At 36.5% G+C, this 25,485-nt stretch overlaps 1 protein-coding gene across 8 annotated transcripts in view; it reads right to left on the reverse strand.

Moving 5' to 3' along the window:
• The window catches only part of NOX4 (NADPH oxidase 4), a 170,973-nt gene that overhangs the window by 101,035 nt on the left and 44,453 nt on the right, over positions 1 to 25,485 (reverse strand). For all 8 annotated transcript variants that reach the window (XR_013442516.1, XR_013442517.1, XM_078058663.1 and 5 more), the window contains 2 exons: positions 22,054 to 22,126; positions 17,151 to 17,231 (listed from right to left, as the gene is read on the reverse strand). Coding sequence is in view for 6 of the 8 variants with exons in the window: in XM_078058663.1 (XP_077914789.1) it covers positions 17,151 to 17,231; positions 22,054 to 22,126 (154 nt within the window). In the remaining 2 variants the exon portion in view is untranslated. The remainder of the gene's footprint in view (positions 1 to 17,150; positions 17,232 to 22,053; positions 22,127 to 25,485) is intronic.

A 25,485-nucleotide genomic window follows, 5' to 3' on the forward strand; every position in this document is an offset into this window, starting at 1 on the left:
ATACATGTAGGTTCTTTCTTTTTTTCTGTGCAATTCGCATTCTCCTTAATCTATGTTGTTAGCAATGACAGGCACCACTCTGAGGCTTGGTAATAGATTTTAAAAGATGTGGACCACCTGTCCACTGAATGAAGAGCTACAAAGACACAGTGTAACAAGAATACTGGTAAGAGTATCTCTTCCACTGTATTTTTATTAGCTCTAGTCTAGAACCTAGCTTTTTTCATTGTTATTTTCAAGTTACCTGGAAGAATTTTGGACATTAAAGTAACACATAGATAAAATTTTATTATTAGAATTATTATAAAGTTATATTTATTATGTGCCATAACAAGGCTGAACATTGTAAGAAATTTTATAAAGGAATACAAAAAAATTTCATTTTCTTACTGTCTTCTCGGAGGACTAAATTTCATCTTCAAAACCTTGAAATCTATGTAACTTGTAACAAAATTGAATTTCTTACTCAAAACATAAAAAATACACACATATACACTCACCAACTTTTATGGATAAATTAGACAGTTATCCCAGATTTTCACATGACATGAATATATTTCATTCATAAGCCAGGTACCTTCCAAACCATGAAAAAAATCATTCATTAATTCAAGAAAAGATTAGAAATTAAATGCATAGATTCTGGGGTCAGACTGTGGGTCAATCCCCAGTCCTATCAGGCCCTAACTAGGTGGCTTTAAATAATCATTTAATTTAACCTTCTGTGCCTCACATTCCCATTTGTAAAATGAGGATAATAAAAGTACTTACCTCATAGTGCTATGAGATTAAAAACAAAACAAAATTGTGTGCATGTGGGGAGGGGTATATATGTATATATATGTGTGTGCATAAATTAGGGCTAAAAACAGTACCTGTCACACACTGAATTATTACATAAACCTTGGACATTATTATGATGAGTATCATTATTATCCTCTAAAATGATAATGTGATTGATAGACCCAAAACCATATTTATTAGGTAAGTTCTCCTTACAGAACCTTCATGTGAGAAGAAAATTTTCCCAGTGTTTCTTATTTTCCCCACAATATTGTTTTGAACTCTGGATAAAACTGAAGTGGAGATATAAAATGTATAAATGTAATGTTACGGCTCTCTAGTAACACTCTAGCTTTAAGAGGCTTCATTCAGTTCAGTTATTTTTAACTTCCTTTGGACGATAGATACAGCCTTGGGAATCTAATGAAAGGTAGTGTGTGTGTGTGTGTGTGTGTGTGTGTAATGTATTAAATATAAATATATATGCGTATATATATTTACACACACACACATTGTGCATGGGGGGGGTTGTATTCAGGAATTCATGAATCCCCTGCAACCATTCAATGATTCCTAGAGATTATGAATCCAAGTAGAGAACTCCTACTCTATTGAAAGAGATAGGATTTTGAGGTAGAAATAAAGGGCATCAAACTTAGAATAATTATGCACACCTATCAGAAATTAATCATCTGGAAACTATACAGAACAGGTTACCTGTAAGAATGATGAGTAGTATCAAAAGATTTAGCCATGAACATAACATTAAAAAAAAAAAAAAAAAAAAGATTTAGCCATGACCATGAACATGCAAATCCTCAACCTTCCACCTAACATGGTAGAGGACATTCAATTATGATCTGTAAAGTGGGACAAAGTTACACAAATCTACTGTGTCTATTATTTGAATGGTCTAGGCTCCCAAATACCCATGTAGAGCCCCTATTTGAGGTAAGGTTTCCTTTTGTGATGCAGTCTCCCTAGAACTTTCCCCTAACGCTTAGGAATAGGTAGAATTAGAATCACCATATGTCCTGGTTCACCCACAAGTCACTGCTTAATTATTAACAGCATCCCATTTCATTCTCAGAAGTGTCTGGTTTGGACAATACATTATATAGCCAATTCAAATCTAGAGGCAAGGAAAGGAACATAGAAAAGAAGGTGTAGGGAAATAAATTGTTCTTCCCCAGTGCTAGAATAGAATTGGCTTAACTAACACCTCTGGGCCTTCCTTTCCCTGGGCTTTACCAAGTTCCCACTGACATTTTAGGCGCAAATGCCTCTGACTAGTGGGAAGATCACACAGGCCAGTGTGGGTGAAAGAAGCCCTCAGTGCAAGTGGCTTCTAAAAGGGAAGATATTTGGGAATCGGTGACTTTCTTTTTTTTTTTTTTTCAAAGATTTTATTTATTTATTTGACAGAGAGAGACACAGTGAGAGAGGGAACACAAAGCAGGGGGAGTGGGAGAGGGAGAAACAGGCTTCCCGCTGAGCAGGGAGCCCAATGCGGGGCTCAATCCCAGGACCCTGGGATCATGACCTGAGCCGAAGGCAGACACTTAACAACTGAGCCACCCAGGCGCCCCATGGGAATCGGTGACTTTCAGTACTTATTCAAATTGCATAGCTACCTCTATCCCCCAATAGAATGTTCTTAAATTTCCTCCTCCTAAGGGCATAGCGGAGGGAGGATAAGCTAGTACAGTAAGCCTAACTTCATAAATATTTGTCTAACCCTGGTTAACTTCTTGAGCCTAAACTCCTATGAAGCCGACAGTGCCTCTGATTCACTAATGTCATTGTTGACAAAGGCTGCCCACTGTGTTCCCCTTGTTGAAAGAATAAATGATTTTAGAGACATGCACATAGAAACACATTCCTTTTAAATCCCCCTACAAAAAAGGATTCAAACAGAATATAAATCATGCTCTACAATGAACTCTTGCCAGCAAGTATTCCCAAATGGCAAAGAGCTCTGTTTGAAAGAATAATGTACCATGTAATATATAAATAATATATATTAGTTTATATAATAAAATAAGATCTGAGAAGTCCAGCAGAGCTAGCACAACAATATTATTTACACAATTAATTGGCTCTCCTTGTCATACAGGCGTTTGAGGAAGCCCTTCCCCCTTCTCTTTTTCAGAATTGTCCTCTCTTATGTAAATAAAAAAGTAAAATACAATCACTACCCCCCACAACACTCCAGGCTAGAGCCAGTGGGTGTTGACTATGGTAAGATTGAGAGGCCAGGGTGCCAAATCTCATTTACACTGCATTCCCTCCACATGCCTGTCAGAGGAGCAGGGTTAGTCTCTCAGCTGAGGCTCTGTGACATTCATAATTGCTTTTCCCTCCAATATCCCTTTTATCAGTAAGTGAGAATGGCAGTATATATATCCTCCTGATGAGTTTTTCAAATGAAAATAAAGAAATGTCCAGTTACATTCATGTCTGAAAAGAGGAAACAGTTTTGCCTTTTCTTGTCCCTCAAATGTCTTCTGAATTGAAATATCTTTAATATAGCAGGCAAATAGCAAACTCCTAGAAAGGCGTATTAAAAATTAAAAGAAAAAAAAATCCCTCAGGAGGAGGCTTGTCTTGTAAGTCCCAAAGTAAACCTTTACTGTTAAAATCAATTGAATTTTTGAGACCCAACAATGTTATAAAAATTGTTGCCCTTTCAAGGAATATTCTTTTGATCTGCTAAGTAGTTTTCATTATACTTTCATCAAATTACTTTGTAGATAGGAAAATCTGTGCTCTTCAAAAGTGCTGTGTCTTTATTAAAAAAAAAAAAAAGATTCTTCAAACAGTTCAATGTAGTTTCTTCCTAATACAACTATTAGGTATTGGCACAAGTATAATTTTTTTCCTGCTAACACTTGAATATGCTTATATTATGTCTACATTGCTGTATTCACTTATTTAAATCTGAGACAACCCTATGATGTAAGTGACTTTATTAATCTCATCTAATAGTTAAGAAAAAGAAAGGACAAATTATCTGGCAAGGTCATACAGCTATTAATGATCTACCTCTTAATTGCCTTGCTTTTTTGACCTCTTGGAAAGGAAAATTAGCATATTTTAAAGATACACATGACCACTGAAAAGAAACATCTGAATTCAGTGTATATGAAATGTGTTTTTTAGGGTGTCATGCAATAGATTTGCTTATAAATAATTTTAAAAATCTAAAACATGGTTAACAAGTATGAAAATTAGGTTAAGCTAAGGGCACAGTTAATCGTGAAACAAGACAACCGGGTCCTAAATAATGGCTGCAATATTTGGAGCAAAAAAGATAAACTTTCCATGTTGCCAACATCATATCACATACCCAGAGCACTGCAGTTAGTGTGGTTTCCAGCTTTAAAAGGGATACAAGGGAAGCATACCAAACAGCAGCCAGCCTAAGTTAGTGGTGTGGAATGTGGGCTCAGGAATCTGATCCCTGGGTTCAAACCCAAACTCTTCTACTAACTACCCATGACTTTTAACAAGTTACTTCACCTGCCACTGCCATCGCTCTGTCACCCTGACAATGAGAATAATAATAATAATAACAACAACAACAACAGCAGCAGCAGATTTTACCAGGGTTGTTGGGAGGATTTAATGAGATCAAACATTAGTAAGTTACAAGATAAGTACTCAATGAACATTAACTATTAATATATATATTTTTAAATTTGGAATAATGATGAGACTTGAATAATCATCGAGCAAGGAACAGATGAGCAGAATTTGAAGGAGAGGGCCTCAATTTCCATGGCCTTCAAAGTCACAGACATTGAAGTCACTGGATTAAATTAAAGTAAAATAAATTCTGGTTCAAAAGGAAAAGAACTTTGTGAAAATTAGAGCTTCTCAAAGGCAGAATTGTCTTTTCAGAATTAGATATTTAGTTTGTATGGGAGACTCAAGGCATCTTACTTGAGATATCCTTTAAGCTTCTTTCAAAATTTGAGATTCCATGAAAACAAAATTGACCTTCGAAAATCATTGGAAGCAACTGCTCCTCCTATTGCAAAAGTCTGCTCAGGCAGACAATCTCTAATCATTTCATCCTTGAAGCCTAAAATTTTCAAAAATTTCTAGCCTACATTGATTCTTCAATTCTGAACTACCAGAATTCCTGAAAATAAAATATGTTTTTACCTGGAAAATATGCAGTCTAAAATTCTCTCTAGCACTTTCAATTGACATTTTAATTCCAAACTAATTACCAATGCTGGAAGACTAAAGATCATATATTATATTGTTCTACTATACCTCATTATAGTACTTAGCATACTGATGGAAAGAGTAAATGCCCAGAAAATACCGATTTCCTGTCCCTACTTAAAGTACACTCTTTAATAGAAATCTCAGTATAAATCCAAGAAACCTGTTTTGAATAACTGCACTTTATTTACTCATATAACCAAAAGCTAAAGAAAAAAATTACCAATGTATTTCATAAAGCAAAGAATGTCTAAGTTCTCAACATTGGCACAAATGATAATAATTTCACTAGATTTACTTAGATCCTTTAGTAATAAAAAAAAATTTTTGAGAAATGTTCCATTTTGAAAAAGCTGTAAGATTTACCACCAGTAAGTTTTCCCATACCAGAAGCATAATCTATGTGGCTTTATTCAAAATTTAACTTCACAGGGTTACAAACCTTTAGTTATAAGATGGAAAAGTTCTGAGGATCTAATGCACAGCGTGATGATTATAGTTAATAATACCATACTATATAGTTGAGATTTCCTAAGAGCGTAGACCTTAAGCATTCTCACCAGGAAAAAAAAAAAAGACAATTGTAAAGTGTTGGGTGTGTTAATTCACTTGGTTGGGACAATCATTTCACAACATATATGTATATCATCACAGTGTATACTTAAAATATATTACTTTGCAATATACAATATATATAATTTTATCAAATATACTTCAATAAAAATTTAATTTCATAAATATGTGTACTATAGAATGCTTATAGAATTATATATTTGTTGTATGACACTGCTTTCAGTATTAGAATAGTTGTTTTTTACTAATAGTTTGTAACAATTAAGTTAGTATAAGAAATTGATTACATATAATTCACTCTGCAGATGCCTTTTGTTATTTCTTTGCATAAATTAAAGTCCCTTTCTGTTTCTGACCCTTGTTTTACTAAAGTAAAATCAAAATTTAAATATGACTTCTTTTATGTCCAAAAAATGAAGAACTCTCAATACAAACCTCTTTAAACTTAAGAAGTCTGTTTAAAATCCTGAACCTTTTTTTAAAAACTGACTCTATTTTGAATTACAAAGAAACAGATATTTTCAGTTTTAACTTAGTACAACATAAAGGCAAAAGAATGCATAATTAATTAAACTAACAAATGATTGCATTTTTCTCTCATCTGGTACAGATAGATGAGAGAGACCATAATCCTAGATAAATCAAGATATTAACCTTTAAAAAATCTTTTCTTTAAATTTTATTTTATTTTATTATGTTATGTTAGTCACCATACAATACATCATTAGTTGTTTTCTTTTTATTATGTTATGTTAATCACCATATATTACATCATTCGTTTTTGATGTAGTGATCCACGATTCATTGTTTTCATATAACACCCAGTGCTCCATGCAGTACATGCCCTCCTTAATACTCACCACCGGGCTAACCCATTGCCCCACCTCCCTCCCCTCTAAAACCATCAGTTTGTTTCTCAGAGTCCATAGTATCTCATGGTTCATCTCTCCCTCCGATTTCTCACCCTTCATTTTTCCCTTCCTTCTCCCAATGTCCTCCATGCTATTCCTTATGTTCCACAAATAAGTGAACCCATATGATAATTGACTTTCTCTGCTTGACTTCTTTCACTTAGCAAAATTTCCTCCAGTCCCATCCATGTTGATGTAAAAGTTGGGTATTCATCCTTTCTGATGGCTGAGTAATATCCCATTGTATATATGGACCACATCTTCTTTATCCATTCATCTGTTGAAGGGCATCTCGGTTCTTTCCACAGTTTGGTTATTGTGGACATTGCTGCTATGAACATTGGGGTGGATATGGCCCTTCTTTTCACTACATCTGTGTCTTTGGGGTAAATACTTGGTAGTGCAATTGTTGGGTCATAGGGTAGCTCTATTTTTAATTTTTTGAGGAACCTCCACACTGTTTTCCAAAGTGGCTGTACCAACTTGCATTCCCACCAACAGTGTAAAAGGGTTCCCCTTTCTCCACAACCTCTCCAACATTTGTTGTTTCTTTCCCTGTCCCTTTTTGCCATTCTAACTGGTGTAAGGTGGTATCTCAATGTGGTTTTGATTTGAATTTCCCTGATGGCTAATGATGATGAACATTTTTTCATGTGTCTGTTAGACATTTGTATGTCTTCTTTGGAGAAGTGTCTGTTCATGTCTTCTGCCCATTTTTTGACTTGATTATTTGTTTTTTGGGTGTTGAGTTTGAGAACTTCTTTATAGATCTTAGATACCAGCCCTTTATCCATAGTGTCATTTGCAAATATCTTCTCCCATTCTGTGGGTTGCTTCTTTATTTTGTTGACTATTTTCTTTGCTGTGCAGAAGCTTTTTATCTTGATGAAGTCCCAAAAGTTCATTTTTGCTTCATTTCACTAGCCTTTGGAAATGTATCTTGAAAGAAGGTGCTGTGGCCTCTGTCAAAGAGGTTACTGCCTATGTTCCCCTCTAGAATTTTGATGGATTCCTGTCTCACACTGAGGTCTTTCATCCATTTTGAGTTTATCTTTGTGTATCTTGTTAGAGAATGGTCGAGCTTCATTCTTCTGTCCAATTTTCCCAGCACCATTTATTGAAGAGACTGTCTTTTTTCCATTGCATATTTTTTCCTGCTTTGTCGAAGATTATTTGACCATAGAGTTGAGGGTCCATATCTGGGTTCTCTATTCTGTTCCATTGGTCTTTATGTCTGTTTTTGTGCCAGTACCATGCTGTCTTGGTGATCACTGCTTTGTAATATAGCTTGAAATTGGGCAACAGGATGCCCCCAGCTTTGTTTTTCTTTTTCAACATTTCCTTGGCGATTCGGGGTCTTTTCTGATTCCATACAAATTTTAGGATTGTTTGTTCCAGCACTTTGAAAAATGTCATTGGAACTATGATCAGGATGGCCTTGAAGGTATAGATTGCTCTGGGTCGAATAGACATTTTAACAACGTTTATTCTTCTGATCCATGGGCATGGAATATTTTTCCATCTTTTTGTGACTTATTCAATTTCTTTCATGAGTGTTCTGTAGTTCCTAGAGTATAGATCCTTTACCTCTTTGGTTAGGTTTATTCCGAGGCATCTTACGGTTTTTGGTGCTATTGTAAATGAGTCATTTCTCTAATTTCTCTTTCTACAGTTGCCTTGTTAGTGTATAAGAAAGCAACTGATTTCTGTGCATTGATTTTGAATCCTGCCACATTACTAAATTGCTGTATGAGTTCTAGTAATTTGGGGGTGGAGTCTTTTGGGTTTTCCACATAAAGTATCATGTCATCTGCAAAGAGAGAGAGTTTGACTTCTTCTTTGCCAATTTGAATACCTTTTACTTCTTTTTGTTGTCTGATTGCTGTTGCTAGGACTTCTAGTACTATGTTGAAAAATAGTGGCAAGACTGGGCATCCTTGAAGTGTTCCTGATCTTAAGGGAAAGGCTCTCAGCTTTTCCCCATTGAGGATGATATTCACTGTGGGTTTTTCATAGATGGGTTTTATGAACTTGAGGAATGTTCCCTCTATCCTTGTACTCTGAAGAGTTTTAATCAGGAAAGGAGACTATATTTTGTCAAATGCTTTTTCTGCATCAGTGAGAGGATGATATGGTTCTTCTCTCTCTTATTAATGTGTTCTATCACATTGATTGATTTGCGAATGTTGAACCACCCTTGCATCTCGGGGATAAATCACACTTGGTCGTGGTAGATGATCCTTTAATATATTGTTGAATTCTATTAGCTAGGATTTTTTTTGAGAATTTTGGAATCCATATTCATCAGGGATATCGGTCTGAAATTGTCCTTTTTGATGGAGTTTTTGCCTGGTTTGGGGATTGAGGTAATGCTGGCCTCATAGAATGAGTCTGGAAGCTTTACTTCTGTTTCTATTTCTTTGAAATAGCTTCAGGAGAAGAGGTATTATTTCTTCTTTGAATGTTTGGTAGAATTCCCCCAGGGAATCCATCAGGCCCTGGGCTCTTGTTTTTTGATCACTGCTTCAAACTCTTTACTGTTTATTGGCTTATTCAGGTTGTCAATTTCTTCCTGTTTCAGTCTTGGCTGTTTATAGGTTTCCAGGAAGGCATCCATTTCTTCCAGTTGCTTAATTTATTGGCATATAGTTGTTGATAATAATTTCTAATAATTGTTTCTATTTCCTTGGTGTTAGTCGTGATCTCTCCCCTTTCATTCATAATTTATTAATTTCGGTCCTTTCTCTTTTCTTTTGGATAAGTCTGGCCAGTGGTTTATCAATCTAATTAATTCTTTCAAAGAACCAGCTTCTAGTTTCATTGATCTGATCTACCATGTTTCTGGTTTCTAATTCATTGATCTCTGCTCTAATCTTAATTATTTCTCTTCTAGTGCATGGCTTAGGCATTGTTGGTTGTTTTTTCTCTAGTTCTTTAAGGTGTAAAGTTAGTTGGTGAATTCGGCATTTTTCTATTTTTTTGAGTGAGGCTTGGATGGCTATGTATTTCCCCCTTAGGACCACCTTTGCAGTATCCCATACGTTTTGGACTGATGTGTTTTCGTTCTCATTGGTTTCCATGAATTGTTTAAGTTCTTCTTTGATTTCTTGGTTGACCCAAACATTATCAAGCAGAGTGGTCTTTAGCTTCCAAGTGTTTGAATTTCTTCCAAACTTTTTCTTGTGATTGAGTTCCAGTTTTAAAGCATTATGGTCTGAGAATATGCAGGGAGGGAATAATCTCAATCTTTTGGTATCAGTTGAGACCTCATTTGTGACCAAGTATGTGGTCTAATCTGGAGAAAGTTCCATGTGTGCTCGAGAAGAATAAGCATTCTGTTGTTTTAGGGTGGAATGTTCTGTATATATCTATGAGGTCCATCTGGTCCAGTGTGTCATTCAAAGCTCTTGTTTCTTTGTTGATTTTCTGCTTAGATGATCTGTCTATTGCTGAGAGTGGAGTATTGAGGTCTTCTACAATTAACGTATTGTTATCAATATGACTCTTTATTTTGGTTAACAGTTGGCTTATGTAGATGGCTGCTCCCATATTGGGGGCGTAGATATTAACAATTGTTAGATCTTCTTGTTGGATAGACCCTTTAAGATGATATAGTGTCCTTCTGTTTCTCTAACTATACAGTCTTTAGCTTAAAATATAACTTGTCTGATATAAGAATTGCTACTCCGGCTTTCTTTTGAGGTCTGTTGGCATGGAAGATGGATCTCCATCCCTTCACTTTCAGTCTGGATGTATCTTTAGGTTCAAAATGGGTCTCTTGTAGACAGCATATGGATGGGTCCTGTCTTTTTATCCAATCTGCAACCCTGTGCCATTTTATGGGAGCATTTAGGCCGTTCACATTGAGAGTGATTATTGAAAGATATGAATTTATTGTCATCATGTTGCCTGTGATGTCCTTGTTTCTATAGATTGTAAATTTCTGTTCTATATCACTCTTGGGGACTTTCTCCTTTTATAAAACCCCCCCTTAATATTTTTTACAGGGCTGGCTTAGTGGTCACGTATTCTTTCAGTTTCTGCCAGTCTTGGAAGCTCTGCATCTCTCCATTCATTCTAAATGACAGCCTTCCTGGATAAAATATTCTTGGCTGCATGTTCTTCTGATTTAGTACCCTCAATATGTCTTGCCAGGCCTTTCTGGCTTGCCAGGTCTCTGGGGATAGGTCTGACGTTATTCTGATGTTCCTCCCTCTGTACATAAGGAATCTATTCCCCCTAACTGCCCTTAAGATGGTTTCCTTGGTTCTAAGATTTGCAGGTTTTACTATTACATGCCGGGGTGTTGGCCTGTTTTCCTTGATCTTGAGAGAGGTCCTCTCTGCCTCTAGGACGTGAATGTTTGTTTTATTCCCCAGATTAGGGAAGTTCTCAGCTATGATTTGCTCAAATATATCTTCTAGTCCTCTCTCTCTCCACCCCCTCAGGGATCCCAATAAGTCTGAGATTAGAACGTTTCATGGTGTCATTTATTTCTCTGATTCTATTTTCATGGATTTTGATTTGTTTTTCCCTGGCCTCCTCTTTTTCCTTCTTTTCTATCAATTGGTCTTCTAGATCACTAATTCGTTCTTCTGCCTCGCTTACCCTAGCTGTTAGATTATCTAGATTAGATTGGATCTCACTGATAGCATTTTTGAGTTCTGCCAGTTCAGCTTTCATTTCTGCCCTTAGAGACTCTATGTTGCCATTAATCAATTTCTCCATTCTAGCTATTGTCTTCATATTTGCTACCCTGAATTCCATTTCTGACATCTTGGTTATATCTGTATCCATTTGTAAATCTGTGGCAGAAGTCACAGTCTCTGAGTCTTTCCTATTTTGCAGGTTCCTCCTCATAGTCATTTTGTTGAGGGGTGGTTGAAGGAATGTACAGAGTCCAAATTACTGACCACAACCCACGCAAGATGCACCTGTTTTATAGGGATCTTGTTCTCCCAGCTTGTCTTCTGGGGGAGGGGACTGCCGCACTGTTACTCAGGCAACCCTGTTTGGGCAGAGTTGTCCTGCCCCCTTGGGGGGGGGGATGGGCTCAGTGAAAAACGATTTTTGGGGGCTTTTGCTCTCTGGCGGCTTTCCCGGTGGCTTTCCGTGTCTCTTCCGAGAGTCAGAGCAGAAGAGGTCGTTTCCAACCCTCTGCCTCAGAGCAGTGAGATCGCAGTCTGTTCATCAATGAGATCTCCAGGCTGCACTATCCGTTTCTTTCTGTGCTGCTATAAACTGCAGCATCCTGGGTTGTGCACCCCTCAGCAGGGCTCCCAGTCCTCGCCTCCAGGTCGGGGCACGTCTCTGCCCTTTGTGCTTCTATAACCCCCAACCACCCCCAGTTCGCACGTGTGGCCCCGCTGCTCCAGGTTTCAGTCCAGGGGCTGCCCTAAAGTCCTTTCCCTGTGGCTACCGGTCTGCAAGTCTATGCCCGTCCCCAGCACGGAGGCTTTTGCGCTCCTGTGTTATTTCACCTTCCAGGAGCCAGCGCTTATGCCCACTCCCTCCCCCTTCTGTTTATCTTCTGATATGTGCAGAATCACGGCTCCCCTCTTCATACCTCGAAACCAACTGCTTGCGATATTCTGTTTGTAGAGATCCAGATCTATCTTCTTACATCTCAGGCTGATTTAGTGGGTGTTCAGAGTGGTCTGGTAGATATCCAGCTCAATTCTGGGGACTGGTTGGAATAGGGTCCCCTACTCCTCTGCCATCTTTTCCAGGGCTCATGGCCTGGGAATATTCTTGAACCATAATTGCCAAACCTTAAGCTTCTCAGTTTGATGAAATTGCTGCTGAATATCTGTGTACAACCTCAGGGCAGATCACCACACAGATTCTCAAGGCACATCTTCTCCTAACATATTACTTTCTTTAGGAGAAATCTATCTGGTAATATACCCTAGCCCCTCACAATGATGGAGTTTTGGATATAGATGGAGTTCATTGGGGTGACGTCTGGAGCCCACCACCAAGAAGGAACTCTGGAAATGTCTTTGGTGCAAACAGGTGGTTTATTAAAGCCCGGAGACAGGACCCATGGGCAGAAAGAGCTGCTGCCCTAAAAAATAAATCTTAACACTAAGTTCTCAGTATAGAACTCTCCAAAAAACAAAACCTAGTAGTAAAAAAATATGAGTTTTTGAGTCAGAATGGCTGAATTTGAATCCAAGATCCATCAGTTAGGTAAACTTTAGTAAGTTACTTACTCTCCCTAAACTTCAGTTTTCTGACCTGTAAAGGGGGTTTAACAATATTATTTTATCCTTGTAAAACTGTGATCCCTGAAGACATAAAGCATCTAAATCATTTTGAATTTATTCTTGGCATATAGTAAGCATTATGTAATTATTTTAAATTACAGTTAACATTAGTAGCATCTGCTTACTCATAGTTCATTTTATGATAATAACCCTGACAGGCAAACAAGCCATTTAAATAACAGAGTGTAAACCAAATTTGTACTGAGAGCTTTCTTGGTGTCCTAATATTCCACAGAACATATTATCCTCACAAAGGGAAAAGAATAGAACCCAGAGCTTCCTCAGACCATGGCTCTCTTCTTTGTGTGACAGGAATGACTAATCGAAAGTCAGGATAATAATGTGAGGCCATGTTTCTGCTGCTCTACAACTGTAGGTTCTGGAACCCAGTACAGAACAAATTGAGCCAGGACTTATATGAGAGACCCATATAATACTGCCGTCTAAACCAGTGGTCTCCAAAATCAGAGGAGAAAAAAACCATTTTGAACAGGCACCCTGAAATAAATCATAATTTATGTATATGACCTACTGTATTGACAAAGTACATTAGAAAACATTCTGAGGAAAGGATTAACAGCAGATCTGAACTTTTCTCCAAACACTGTCTCCCTGGAAACATTTTGGGCTATGATAAATGGGGAAAGCCAGCTGAGTTTCCAGGCAACATTTTTTATTATTGGTGGAATGCATCTGGACCAGGAGGGTTATGAGTGCACTATAATATCATTCAGGACACACAGACCTCAGTTTCCTGTGTGCAGTGTGTTCTCACAACTGAGGGCATCCCTTGAGGAGACTGGGGCTGCTACAAAGATCCTGGTTCCTGTGGAGCATGAGCCTTATGCAAAGCAAGGTAGTCCATGCCTACCCATATGGTTTATTCATCTTGAAACTGAGTTACTACGTGGGGGGCAAGGGAGAGGAGGTGGGAAATGATTCCTAACCAACCAGAGGGATCCCCACAGAAGGACCTGATATTAACCTATTGACTTATGTTTCCTGTCCTCTATTATTCTGCTCAGTCAAGTGAACCTGATGCCAGATGATGGCCTATTGTGTCATATTAGTGTGGGTCTCAAGACAAAACCACAGTCCACTTGGTTATCATGGAGATATATGCATACACAGGTATATTATTTCCTTCCTCTAAGCTAATAGATTATTTTAAGCACTACACCTTTGAGTAAACTGCTTGGGTTAACACACTTTTCAGAATATTTGGGGTATGTTCTTTGTAACAAGCTTAGGATACTCTCTTTTTTTCCTTTGTGATCTTCTGATGTTTTTGACAGATCCTTGTCTTTGGTCATTGTAAACCTTTGGCTTTCTCTGCAACTAATATCACAGGTAGGCCTTTTTATTTTTATTTATTTATTTTTATTAAGTTTTGTATTTTAATTCCAGTATAGTTAACATACAGTGTTATATTAATTTCAGGTGTATGATATAGTGATTCAATAATTCTATACATTAGTCAGTGTTCCATGAACCCCAATGTTTATAGCAGCATTATCAACAATAGCCAAACTATGGAAAAAACCCAACTGTCCATTAACTCATGAATGGATAAAGAAGATGTGGGGTGTATATATATAATATTATATACATGAAACAGAACATGAACACAGGGGAAGGTGAAAAAAAGAGAGGGGGGGAGCAAACCAAAAGAGACTCTTGACTACAGAGAACAAAGTAAGGGTTGATGGAAGGAGTGGGTGGGGAATGGGCTAGATGGGTGATGGGTATTGAGGGCACTTGTGAAGAGCACTGGGTGTTATATGTAAGTGATGAATCACAAATTCTATACCTGAAATCAATTTTACCATATATGTTAACTAGAATTTAAATAAAAACTTGAAATTAAAAAAAAATAGTCAGTGCTCAACATGATAAGTATACTCTTTAATCCCCATCATCTATTTCACCTATCCCTCTACCCACTTCCCCTCTGGTAACCATCAGTTTGTTCTCTATAGTTAAAAGTCTGTTTCTTGGTTTGTGCCTCTCTTTTTATTTTTCCTTTGCTTGTTTGTTTTGTTTCTTAAATTCCACACACGAGTGAGATCATATGGTATTTGTCTTTTTTTGACAGAGTTATTTCACTTAGCATTATACTCTCTAAGTCCATCCATACTTTGCAAATGGCAAGATTTCATTTCCTTTTTATGGCTGAATAATATTTCATTGTATATATATACTACATCTTCTTTATCCATTCATCAACTGATGGCCACTTGAGCTGCTTCCATAGTTGGGCTACTGTAAATAATGCTGCTATTAACATAGGGGTGCATGTATCTTTGATTTAGTGTTTTTGTATTCTTAGGTAAATACCCACTGCCAGATCATAGGGTAGCTCTATTTTTAACTTTTTGAGGAAACTCCATACTGTTTTCCACAGTGGCTGCACCAGTTTGCATTCCCACCAACAGTGCAAGGGGGGTTTCTATATATCCACATCTCTGCCAACACTTGTGGGGTTGCTTGTGTTTTTGATTTTAGCCATTCTGACAGGTGTGAGTTGATATCTCACTGTAGTTTTGGTTTGCATTTCCCTGATGATGAGTGATGTTGTGCATCTTTTCATGAGTCTGTTAGCCATCTGGATGTCTTCTTTAGAGAAATGTCCATTGATGTCTTCTCCCGATTTTTTAAAGCTTTATTTATTTTTTAGAGAGAGAGAGTGTGCACATGAGGGGGGAAGGGACAGAGGGAGAGAGAGAATTTCAAGCAGACTCCCCACTGAACGTGGAGCCTGATGCAGGACTTGATCTCAAGACCCTGACATCATGACCTGAGCCAAAATCAAGAATCAGACACTTAACTGACTGAGACACCCAGGCACCTATTCATGTCTTCTGCCCATTTTTTAATTGGATTATTTGGTTTTCAGGTATTGAGTTGTATCAGTTCTTTATATATTTTGGGTACTAAACCTTTATCAGCTATATCATTTGCAAGTATCTTCTCCCATTCAGTAGTTTGCCTTTTAGTTTTATTAATTGTTTCTTTCACTGTGCAGAAACCTTCTATTTTGATGTCATCCCAATAGTTTATTTTGCTTTTATTTCCCTTCCTTCAGGAGGCATATCTGGAAAAATGTTGCTATGGGCTGCGAGGCCTTTTTAAACTAAAAACTGGTAATTCCATTCTTACAAATTTTGTAGCAGCAAGACATAAGGAATTCCTAAAAATACAAACACTAAAATACCAGTAAGAAGTCTTCACTTCTTACTAACTTTCTCTTAGAGAGTATCAGGATATAACTATAGAGGGGTGCCTGGGTGGCTCTGTCAGTTTAGCATCCAACTCTTGATTTCGGCTCAGGTCATGATCTCAGGGTTGTGAGATCATGCTCAGCATCGGTCTCCATGCTGGGCATGGAGCCTGTTTAAGATTCTCTCTCTCCCCCTCTCCCTCTGCCACTCCCCTCCATCTCCCTCTACTTTTCTCTCTTAAAAAAAAAAAAATCAGAGGGGAGATGAACCACGAGAGACTATGGACTACAGGAAACAAAATAAGGGTTTTAGAGGGGAGGGGGTTGGGGGGATGGGTTAGCCCAGTGATGGGTATTAAGGAGGGCATGTATTGCATGGAGCACTGGGTATTATGTGCAAACAATGAATCATGGAACACTACATCAAAAACTAATGATGTACTGTATGGTGACTAACATAACATAATTTTTAAAAAAAGGATATAACTATAAAGGACTTTAAAAATTGCAATATTGTGGGGGCACCTGGGTGGCTCAGTCGGTTAACCATCTGACTCTTGATTTCAGCTCAGGTCATGGTCTCAGGGTCCTGGGATCAAGCCCCACGGTGGGCTCCACGCTCAGCGGGGAGTCTGCTTCTCTCTCTTTCTCCCTCTCTCTCTGCCCCTCTACCTGCTCACTCTCTCTCTCTCTCTCAAATAAATAAATACATCTTTAAAAAAACCTGCAACACTGTGGGAGAAGTAACTCAGTTTTTTTTTTTTTTAAAGATTTTACTTATTTATTTGACAGGGAGAGAGAGCACAAGCAGAGGGAGTGGGAGAGGGAAAAGCAGGCTCCCCACAGAGCAGGTAGTCAGATGTGGGGCCCGACCCCAGGACCCTAGAATCATGACCCAAGCCTAAGGCAGACACCTAACCAACTGAGCCACCCAGGTGCCCCAACTCTTTCAGTTTTAATACACTTTTATACTACTTTCATTAAAATATGCTATGCTACAAGTAGAACTATATCTTCATTCTTGAGACAACCCTCAATTCCAAGTAACCAAATAATTTTACCACTTCCTATGAAAATTCCTATAGATTTATCTTTCATTACCCCATTTTTAGGTATACATGTTTTTAAAAATATTTAAAAATATTTTTTTAAACTTACCCTGAAACATGCAACATCAGCAGCATGTAGAAGACAAAGAAGAGATTATGAGTATACCAGAAGATGTCATAGTTGGAAACTCTGAAAAAACAAATAACTTCATTTCAATTCTACTTTACATTCCATCATTTCAGACACGTCACAATTGAAGAAAGTTAAAATAGGAGTTATCTCAGATTTATCTATTAGTATCAAAGTATTAACACACCATGCAGAGAGAACTGACAAAATTGTAACTAACACTTTATAATTTTGAAGGTTCTTTGTATTTCAAATAAAGATACATGGAAAGAATTAAAAGAAAATGTTTATTTTAAAGTTATGATGATATAAGATTGAGGAGTAGGTTATAGGCTGCTAATATGTACTTTTACTGTCCTTTTGATCAATATTCTCAATTTCCAAATGATATCTAAAACAAATAATGCTCCCATCCCAATACATATTGTAAGAGTAGTCCAAAGGAAAGTCAAATTGAGAGAAATTAAAGAAATGCTCACTAAAGTTTTCTATTGTTTTCCTGAATGGCAATATATGTTAAAAATTAACAGTGTTACTTACTGCCCTAGGGGAGAAACAAGAGTCTGAAAAGGAAGCGGTATGATAAGCACAATCTATGAAATTTTTGAGAAAAGTAAAAATACTAACAGTTACTTCATTTGATATGCCTGGGTGGATATTCATATTAGAATCTTGGAGGTGGAGGGCAGAAATTGGTAAAAGCTTCTTAGAGGATTCTGTTACAACCCCTAGAACCTTTTAGAACCCCTGATTTAGGCAGTATCTAATTGATTGACATTTACTTCATCCACAGCTTTTGCTATCATAAACAAGATCATTAACATCTTCGTAACATATGACTTTTTGCACATATCTGATTCTTTTTGAACCTAAATTCCTAGAAGTGGAATTGCTACATCAAAGGACACACATTCTGTTTTTGATACGCATTGCCCATTGCTCTCTGAAAACATTTATCAATTACAAACCCCACTGTAGAGGAGGAGAGCCTGTTACTCCAAACCCAGACTCCACTTGATATGTTTTCGTTATTTTGTATTAAGTGGAATTGGTTATTATTTCCTTTCTGTGTTATTTGCTTTTAATTCTTCTGTGATTTATCTCTTCATTATCCATTTCTACAGTGTATTTTTCTTAATTGTTGTGTGTAAACTATTTAAATTTTAAGCATGTACTAGTTCCATATAATTACAATTATTTATTATTGGGCAAAATTTCTTCTAAATTTTTAATGACATAAATTTTTTTACAGTTACCTCTAATTTATCTAGAATTTCATTCACATAAGCCTTATTTTCCTCATAACTTTGTAATGGCATCTTTATTATTCAGCGGCTTCATATATATAGCAAAGTGTCTTCCATGGCTTTCTATCAACTCTGTCATTAGGTCCAATTCCTTGGTCATTTTTTTTTTTCTTTTTTAGAGTTTTATTGAAGAGTAACTAATTCACAAAAAGAAACCACTCATATTTAATGTATACAATTTGAGGACTTTGGATACATGCATGTCCCCACAATACCATCACCACAATCAATATAATAAACATAGCCATCACCTCCAAAGTTCCCCTTGTGTTCCTTTGCTTTTTTGTTTTCGTTTTTGTATAAGAACACTTAAGATCTACCCTCTTAACAAATTTTTCAGTGCACATTATAGACATCATGTTGCACAGCAGATCTCTGAACTTATTCATCTTTTTTTTTTATTATGTTATGTTAATCACCATACATTACATCATTAGTTTTTGATGTAGTGTTCCACGATTCATTGTTTGCATATAACACCCAGTGCTCCATGCAGAACATGCCCTCTTTAATACCAAAGAGGGTCAATTCCTTGGTCATTTTTGCAGTTAAGTCCTCTTCTGTTTTAAGTTACTGAAGCTTAATCATGTTAATGTTTAGTAACCAACCGTCCTCCTTTTACTCCTCTCTGGAACATGTACTTGGATGTTCCCTCAGATGAACTTTAGAACTGTTTTGCTGAGTTCAAAAACAAACAAATTTTAGAACTGTTTTGCTAAGTTCAAAAACAATTTTGATTGGAACTGCAATAACCTATAACATGATTGAGGAAGAACGCCATCTTTATGGAGTTATGGAATAAAGACAGTCTTTATTCAAAAATCTCTACTTATTTCTCTCAGTAAAGGTCTGTTTTTTTATATAGCTTTTAATAGTTTCTTATTAAGTTTATTTCTAGATATTCCATGTTTTTGTTGCAGTTGTGAGTGGTACTTTTTTATTTTATTCTATTTCCAAACTGATAATAGCTGTTATATAAAAGCCAATTTTAATATTTGTTTTGTGTTCATTTACCTATTCTGACTCTTTAATCTGGTATAATACTATTTTTTCCCATAGTTCTCTTGGATTTTCTGGCTAGACAATTACATGTACCTTTCTGGAAATAATGATGACTTGTTGTTGCATTCTTTTTAATAATTCTATTTCTAATAATTATAAATGTTTCATTTTTTATCATATATAAATAATGGCAGAATTAAAAATACCACTTTGGTTTTTTTCATAATTTTCTTAGGAATGTATCTTTTGTTTCTTTGGTAAGTATGATCTCAGCTCTAGCTTTTATATTTTTTAATTCTATAAAGGAAATTAATTCTTAGTTTATTCTACTTATTCTAATTCAAACTAGAGCTCAGATTTAATTACCACCTTTTAAAAATCTATTGATATGAAAATATGTTTGTATTCCTGTCACCTACTATTAAAATATATTACTTATTTTAATAGATTGACCACAAATGGACCATTGGTGAATTACTAGACTATATTCAACTACTCAAACTACGGAGCCATTTATTCACTTTATTTCTCTAATGCTTTATTTCTTCACTGGTAAAGAGAAAAGGTAGAAGATTATCTCCATGATCCATAGAATCCATGGGGATTCCAGGATTCCCCCAGGGGTGCATGGGTGGCTCAGTCATTTAAAGCATCGACTCTTGATTTCAGCTCAGGTCATGATCTCAGGGTTGTGAGATCAAGCCCCACGTCAGGCTCTGCACCAGCAGGCAATCTGTTTGAGGATTCTCTCTCTCCCTCTCCCTCAACTCCTCCCTCTCTGCGTCCCCCACCGCCATCTCTATCACTCTAAAATAAATCTTTAGGAAAAAAAAAGAATTCCACGGTTCCCCCAATAAAGCTTGGAGAAAAGTAGAGTTGGTTTTATAATATCTTTTAAGAAATGAAAAACGGGGCACCTGGCTGGCACAGTCAGTTAAGCAGCCGACTCTTGATTTCAGCTCAGGTCATTCTCTCAGGGTTCTGCAAATGAGCCCCAAGTTGGGCTCTGTACTCAGCGTGGAATCTGCTTGGGATTCTCTCTCTCCCTCTCTCTCTGCCCCTCCCCCCACTCATGCATGAGTGTATTCTCTCTATAAAATAAATAAATCTTTAAAAAAAAAAGAGAAAGAAATGAAAAACTAAAGATTAATAAACAGTCACTGAATTATTATGAGCACAAATGTAATGGCTCAGTTGAAAATAGAAGCTGATCTTTATATTCCATTTTATAAAACTCTCTCTCAATTAAAGACTTTTTTTCTAGATGTAGAACACTCATAATCTTCAATCTTGCAAATAAATGTCAGATGCCCTAATTTTCCTTCAAGAATACCCAAAACTGAAAAATGAAAGTTTTTTAGTGAATGCTTTACTTAACTAAAAGAAAATTTCTCCCCACAAAATTGGCACTTTCATGCACTGATGTTAGAGAAAGGTGATTTTTAATTCTTATGAAAAGTCTTAAAAATGTGCTTACAGTTTGACCCAGCCATTGTACATCTAGATTTTTTCCTTAAGACATAACTGAAAACGTATGTGTTCAGAAGTACAAGGATAGACTTATTTTAATACTCTGTTGGGTAGGGGAGCCTGGGTGGCTCAGTCAGTTAAGCATTAGACTCTTGATTTCGGCTCAGGTAATGATCTCAGAATCGTGGAATTGAGTCCCATGTCTGGCTCTGTGCTCAGTGCAGAGTCTAAGATTCTCTCTCTTCCTCTCCCTCTGCTCCCCAACCCCACCCAGCTTGGTTGCACGCGTGCTTTCTCTCTGTCTCTCTAAAATAAATATATAAAATCTTAAAAAATATTACTGGGCAATTATTTTCAAAGCATGTATGCGTGTGTGCATGTGTGTGCATTTCCATTAAATTTCACATCTCAACAAGTAGAATGATTTGGGATTCTTGAATATTATGTATTATCTCTTCTTTTTGCTTTCTTAACCAAAAAGTTTGACCAGAAACATAAGATGCTGTAAAATATTATGAAATAAGAATGTATCCATCAGAAAGAACATGTGAGAGTGCTCATGAAAATGTATACCTGCAGTTGCTCCAAGTCTTATAACTAGATGAATAAATATGCATGCAGATATTTCTGATTATTTTAACAGATGTCAACTAACCATATTTCCAAAGCTTCATTTAGACTACTACATTAAATTGCTGCAAAACAAACTCACACCAGGAAATGAGTTATAAAATGACAGGGATATATTCCTTTGCCTACATGTTGAATTCAATCTCATGTTTCATAGAGATACACTATCCTTCAGATGGATGACCCTGAAGAACTCAAATTTCCTTAGTCTTTAGAAATTCTCCATGTGTTTCCTTACCAACACAGAATATTTGACTAAAACAATGAGAATTTTCAAAAACAGGAAATGATACATAGAAATGTCTCTACTTCACTTTTAGTTATCCAAAATAGTCCATTGACCAGAATATTGATTGCATTGGCTAAGCACTCCAGTTAATCAAGACTTTTTCTACATATGAAAGTGAAGATAATCAGAGGAAAATCTAAACACTCTGGCCAGTAAACATTGAAATAATGGCTCTGACACTCACCGTATTGCGTATGTAGAAGCTGTAACCATCAGGAAGAGCACCAACACCATGCCGACCCCTGTCAGGCCAGGAACTATAAAAAAAATGTATATAAGTACATTTTAACTTAAAACATACTGAGAAAAAAAGTACAAAAAATTATTACCTTAAAATCCAAAGTACTATGCTGCTCTGTGGGAAGCCCAATTCAAATCGCCTATCTCCTTGTATGTTCCCTCTCAAAAAAAAAGCCTTTTCAAAATTAGCACAATTTCAAGGTACTTAGGACAAAGCAGTCTTTCTACCTTTAATGTAAGAGTCCGCCTTAGTATTTTTCAAGTATCCCACTCAGAACGGTGAATGTGTACATACTTCTATAGGGACGTGCTCTACCAAATGTACAAAGATCAAATGTCAGTAATGAAGACAAGAGACAGAAATTAAATATATGTTTAATGGGGAGGCAGGGAGGGGCAGCAGGGAAAAACTTCCAAAGGCATGAAGAAATTTTAAAGACTGAGTGTTAAGATGGGTTCATTATATTGATAGTGTTTGTTATATATATATTGATGGTTTCATGGATATATGCAAGAGTCAAAACTTATGAGAGTATGCATTAAATAGATGCAATTTATTATATCTTAATTATACATTAATAAAATTGTTTTAAAGGAGGAAAAAATATACAACAGGGCTGGGTTCACATGGAGCACCCTTTATTGTTTTGGTTTTCTCCCCCACTAAGTATTAACACTCCCTTACTCTCTCAGCCCCCCTTTTATGGAACTAGTAGCTGCTTCAGTTTCAATTCTAGTAATTTCTTTTGGGATTCACTACATAGAATAATTTTAATGAAAAAATAAAATCTAAAGCTTTCTAAAAACCACAACTTCAAGCGTAGAAAAAAAAATAGTAGATTTCAAGAAAAAAATTATAGTGCTGATGTTTTAAGAACACTTGCAGGCATATTTCCTTAGTATGGAAAATATGCTGTAATCAGGGCTTCTGATATGATATAACATCATTTTTTAACAAAGAAAAAACTGTGCAAGCATGTTGGTTTTCAAACTTAATACTGACGTGATAGATGGCTAAAAATCCAATGTTAGCCCATATAGCATATCCAAAATGAATAGCTGATATGCTATATCAACAAGAACTAAAATCACAATAGTCTCATTTCTTACTATCTTATTCCTACCAAATAAAATATCCTGTCTATAAGTTACCATTATTTACTCTTACAATCATATAAGCAACAGTAAGTCCCAAATGCCCCAGCTGAGAGATTCCATCTTAAATCTATATGGAAAGCTACTGAAACAACTCTATCTCCAAAAGCACAGACGTCCCCCAACTTCTCTCCTTGCCAAAGAACCACCTAGGAAACAGAAGGGCCATCATGAACTATAAGCCACTAGCAGAAGCAGACAAGCTGGGAACGAGAGAAGAGCAACACAGGTATGCATCATTAGAATCCCAACAGTTTAGAAACAGTGGAAAATAACATTAGAAATCTCAGTGGAGTGGAAATAAGTTTCTACTTGTAAAGAGTCATATGAGAAATTAAGGAGTTAGTCTTTGTATACTTAATACTTGGATACTCTTTCTTCCTCAGTCTTCCCAATGTACCAGATTTGGAAGCCTAACAAGACTTCCATTTCCTGATGTGCTTAATCCAAATCATCTCTTCTCTACCCTTTTTTCCCAGGGCACTCCCTTCTCCTCATTTTTCCCATTGCCCCAGGTGAGTACTAACTGCCTAGGGGTAAGAGAAGAACAAGATGACTGTACTAAGTTAAAGGACTAATAGTACAGAAAAATGTTACTTACAAAGAACAACATGCATATAAAATGACCCAGCCTTTCCACTCCCAAGTATTTCCCCGAAAGAAACACAAACATATATCTACATAAAGATTTGTTCAAAAATATTCATAGCCACTTTATTTTTAACAGTTAAGGCCTGTAGACAACTCAAATTTCCATCAACAAATGAATGGATAGACAACTGTAGTGTCTGTACCTGGAAAATTAATCACCAGTTTAAAAAAAAATGAACTATATGCAACGACATACATGAATCACAAAATTATTTGACCGAGTGAAAAAAGCCAGACATTCTCCCCCCTCAAAAAATCCCAAGAGCATAAACTCTGTGATTCCTTTTAACTGTGATTCCTTTTATATAGTATTCTAGAATGTCCAAACCATTCTCCAGTGATAGAAAGCAGATCAGTTGCTAAGAGGAATAAAGGGCAGGATGCATTATAAAGGCACAAAAAACTTTTTGGAATGATAGATATATTTGTCATCTTGAGTTTGGTCTTGATTTCACAAGTGTATACAAACATCAAAACCAATTGACTAATGTAATTTACATATGTATAGTTTAGTGTACTTCAATTATAACTCAATACATTTGAAGAAGAAAAAAAAAAGAGGAGGTCTTTCTCTCTGGCTTTAAGTAATTAAAAAAAAAAAAGTCTTATTTGACCAAATGAATAAATAAATGATAGAATCCCAGATGGCTCCATGATGTGAAATGTGTGGCTGGAGAGGCCTTTCCGATAATTTTCTTGGGGCTTCATTAAGGTATACTGTGTTTGCCCACAAGGTTTCCCATGTGGTTCTAAGTATGCCAAGGTTAGTTATGGAATGTCTACCAATCACTTCATCAGGACACCTGAAAAAACTGAGTATGTTTAGTGTAGAGGCACAATTTTCAAAGTATATTATCTGAGCATTAATTCCTTGAGGTATTAACTTCTATTACTCAGGTATTCCTTGAGGTATTAACTTCTATTACTCAGAAGTGTAATACCTATTCCTTGAGTCACAGGACACATGAGTATATTAAAGTCCCTGGGAAGTACTAGTACCGAGAGGCCAGTCTAAGTTTGAACAGATCTTTCCTCAAACATTTAACTAGAGAACTCCTTTTAAGAGCAGAACATGGAAAATGTATTGGAAAGATTGGGGAGGTGGGTAGTAAAATAGTTGACGTCAGTCATTTGAAGATGAAGTAGACAGCTTGGCCGATGGGATGCACATTCTGGGATTAACAGTCCTGTTACTGTCCCTTAGAACAAACCCCAATCTCACTAGATCTCATCTGTAAACTTAGGAGAATCAATTCAGTGCTTTTTAATATTCTTTCAGATTTATGAAGTTACATTTTTTATCTAAAGGATTCATGTTTGCTTTCTAGTTCCCAGAAGTATAAAAAGACCAGAGTTTGTAATTTATAAACAGACCAGATCAATGAAGAAGAAGTTACTTATAATTAACAATGAAAAGAAAAAATTAGGGGTGCCTGGGTGGCTTAGTCGGTTAAGTGTCCAACTCTTGATTTCAACTCAGGTCATGGTCTCAGGGTTGTGAGATCGAGCCCTGTGACAGGCTCCACACTCACCAGGGAGTCTGCTTCTCTCTCTCTCTCTACCCCTCCCC

Source organism: Halichoerus grypus, chromosome 11 (assembly GCF_964656455.1).
Source record: "Halichoerus grypus chromosome 11, mHalGry1.hap1.1, whole genome shotgun sequence".
Lineage (NCBI taxonomy): Eukaryota > Metazoa > Chordata > Mammalia > Carnivora > Phocidae > Halichoerus > Halichoerus grypus.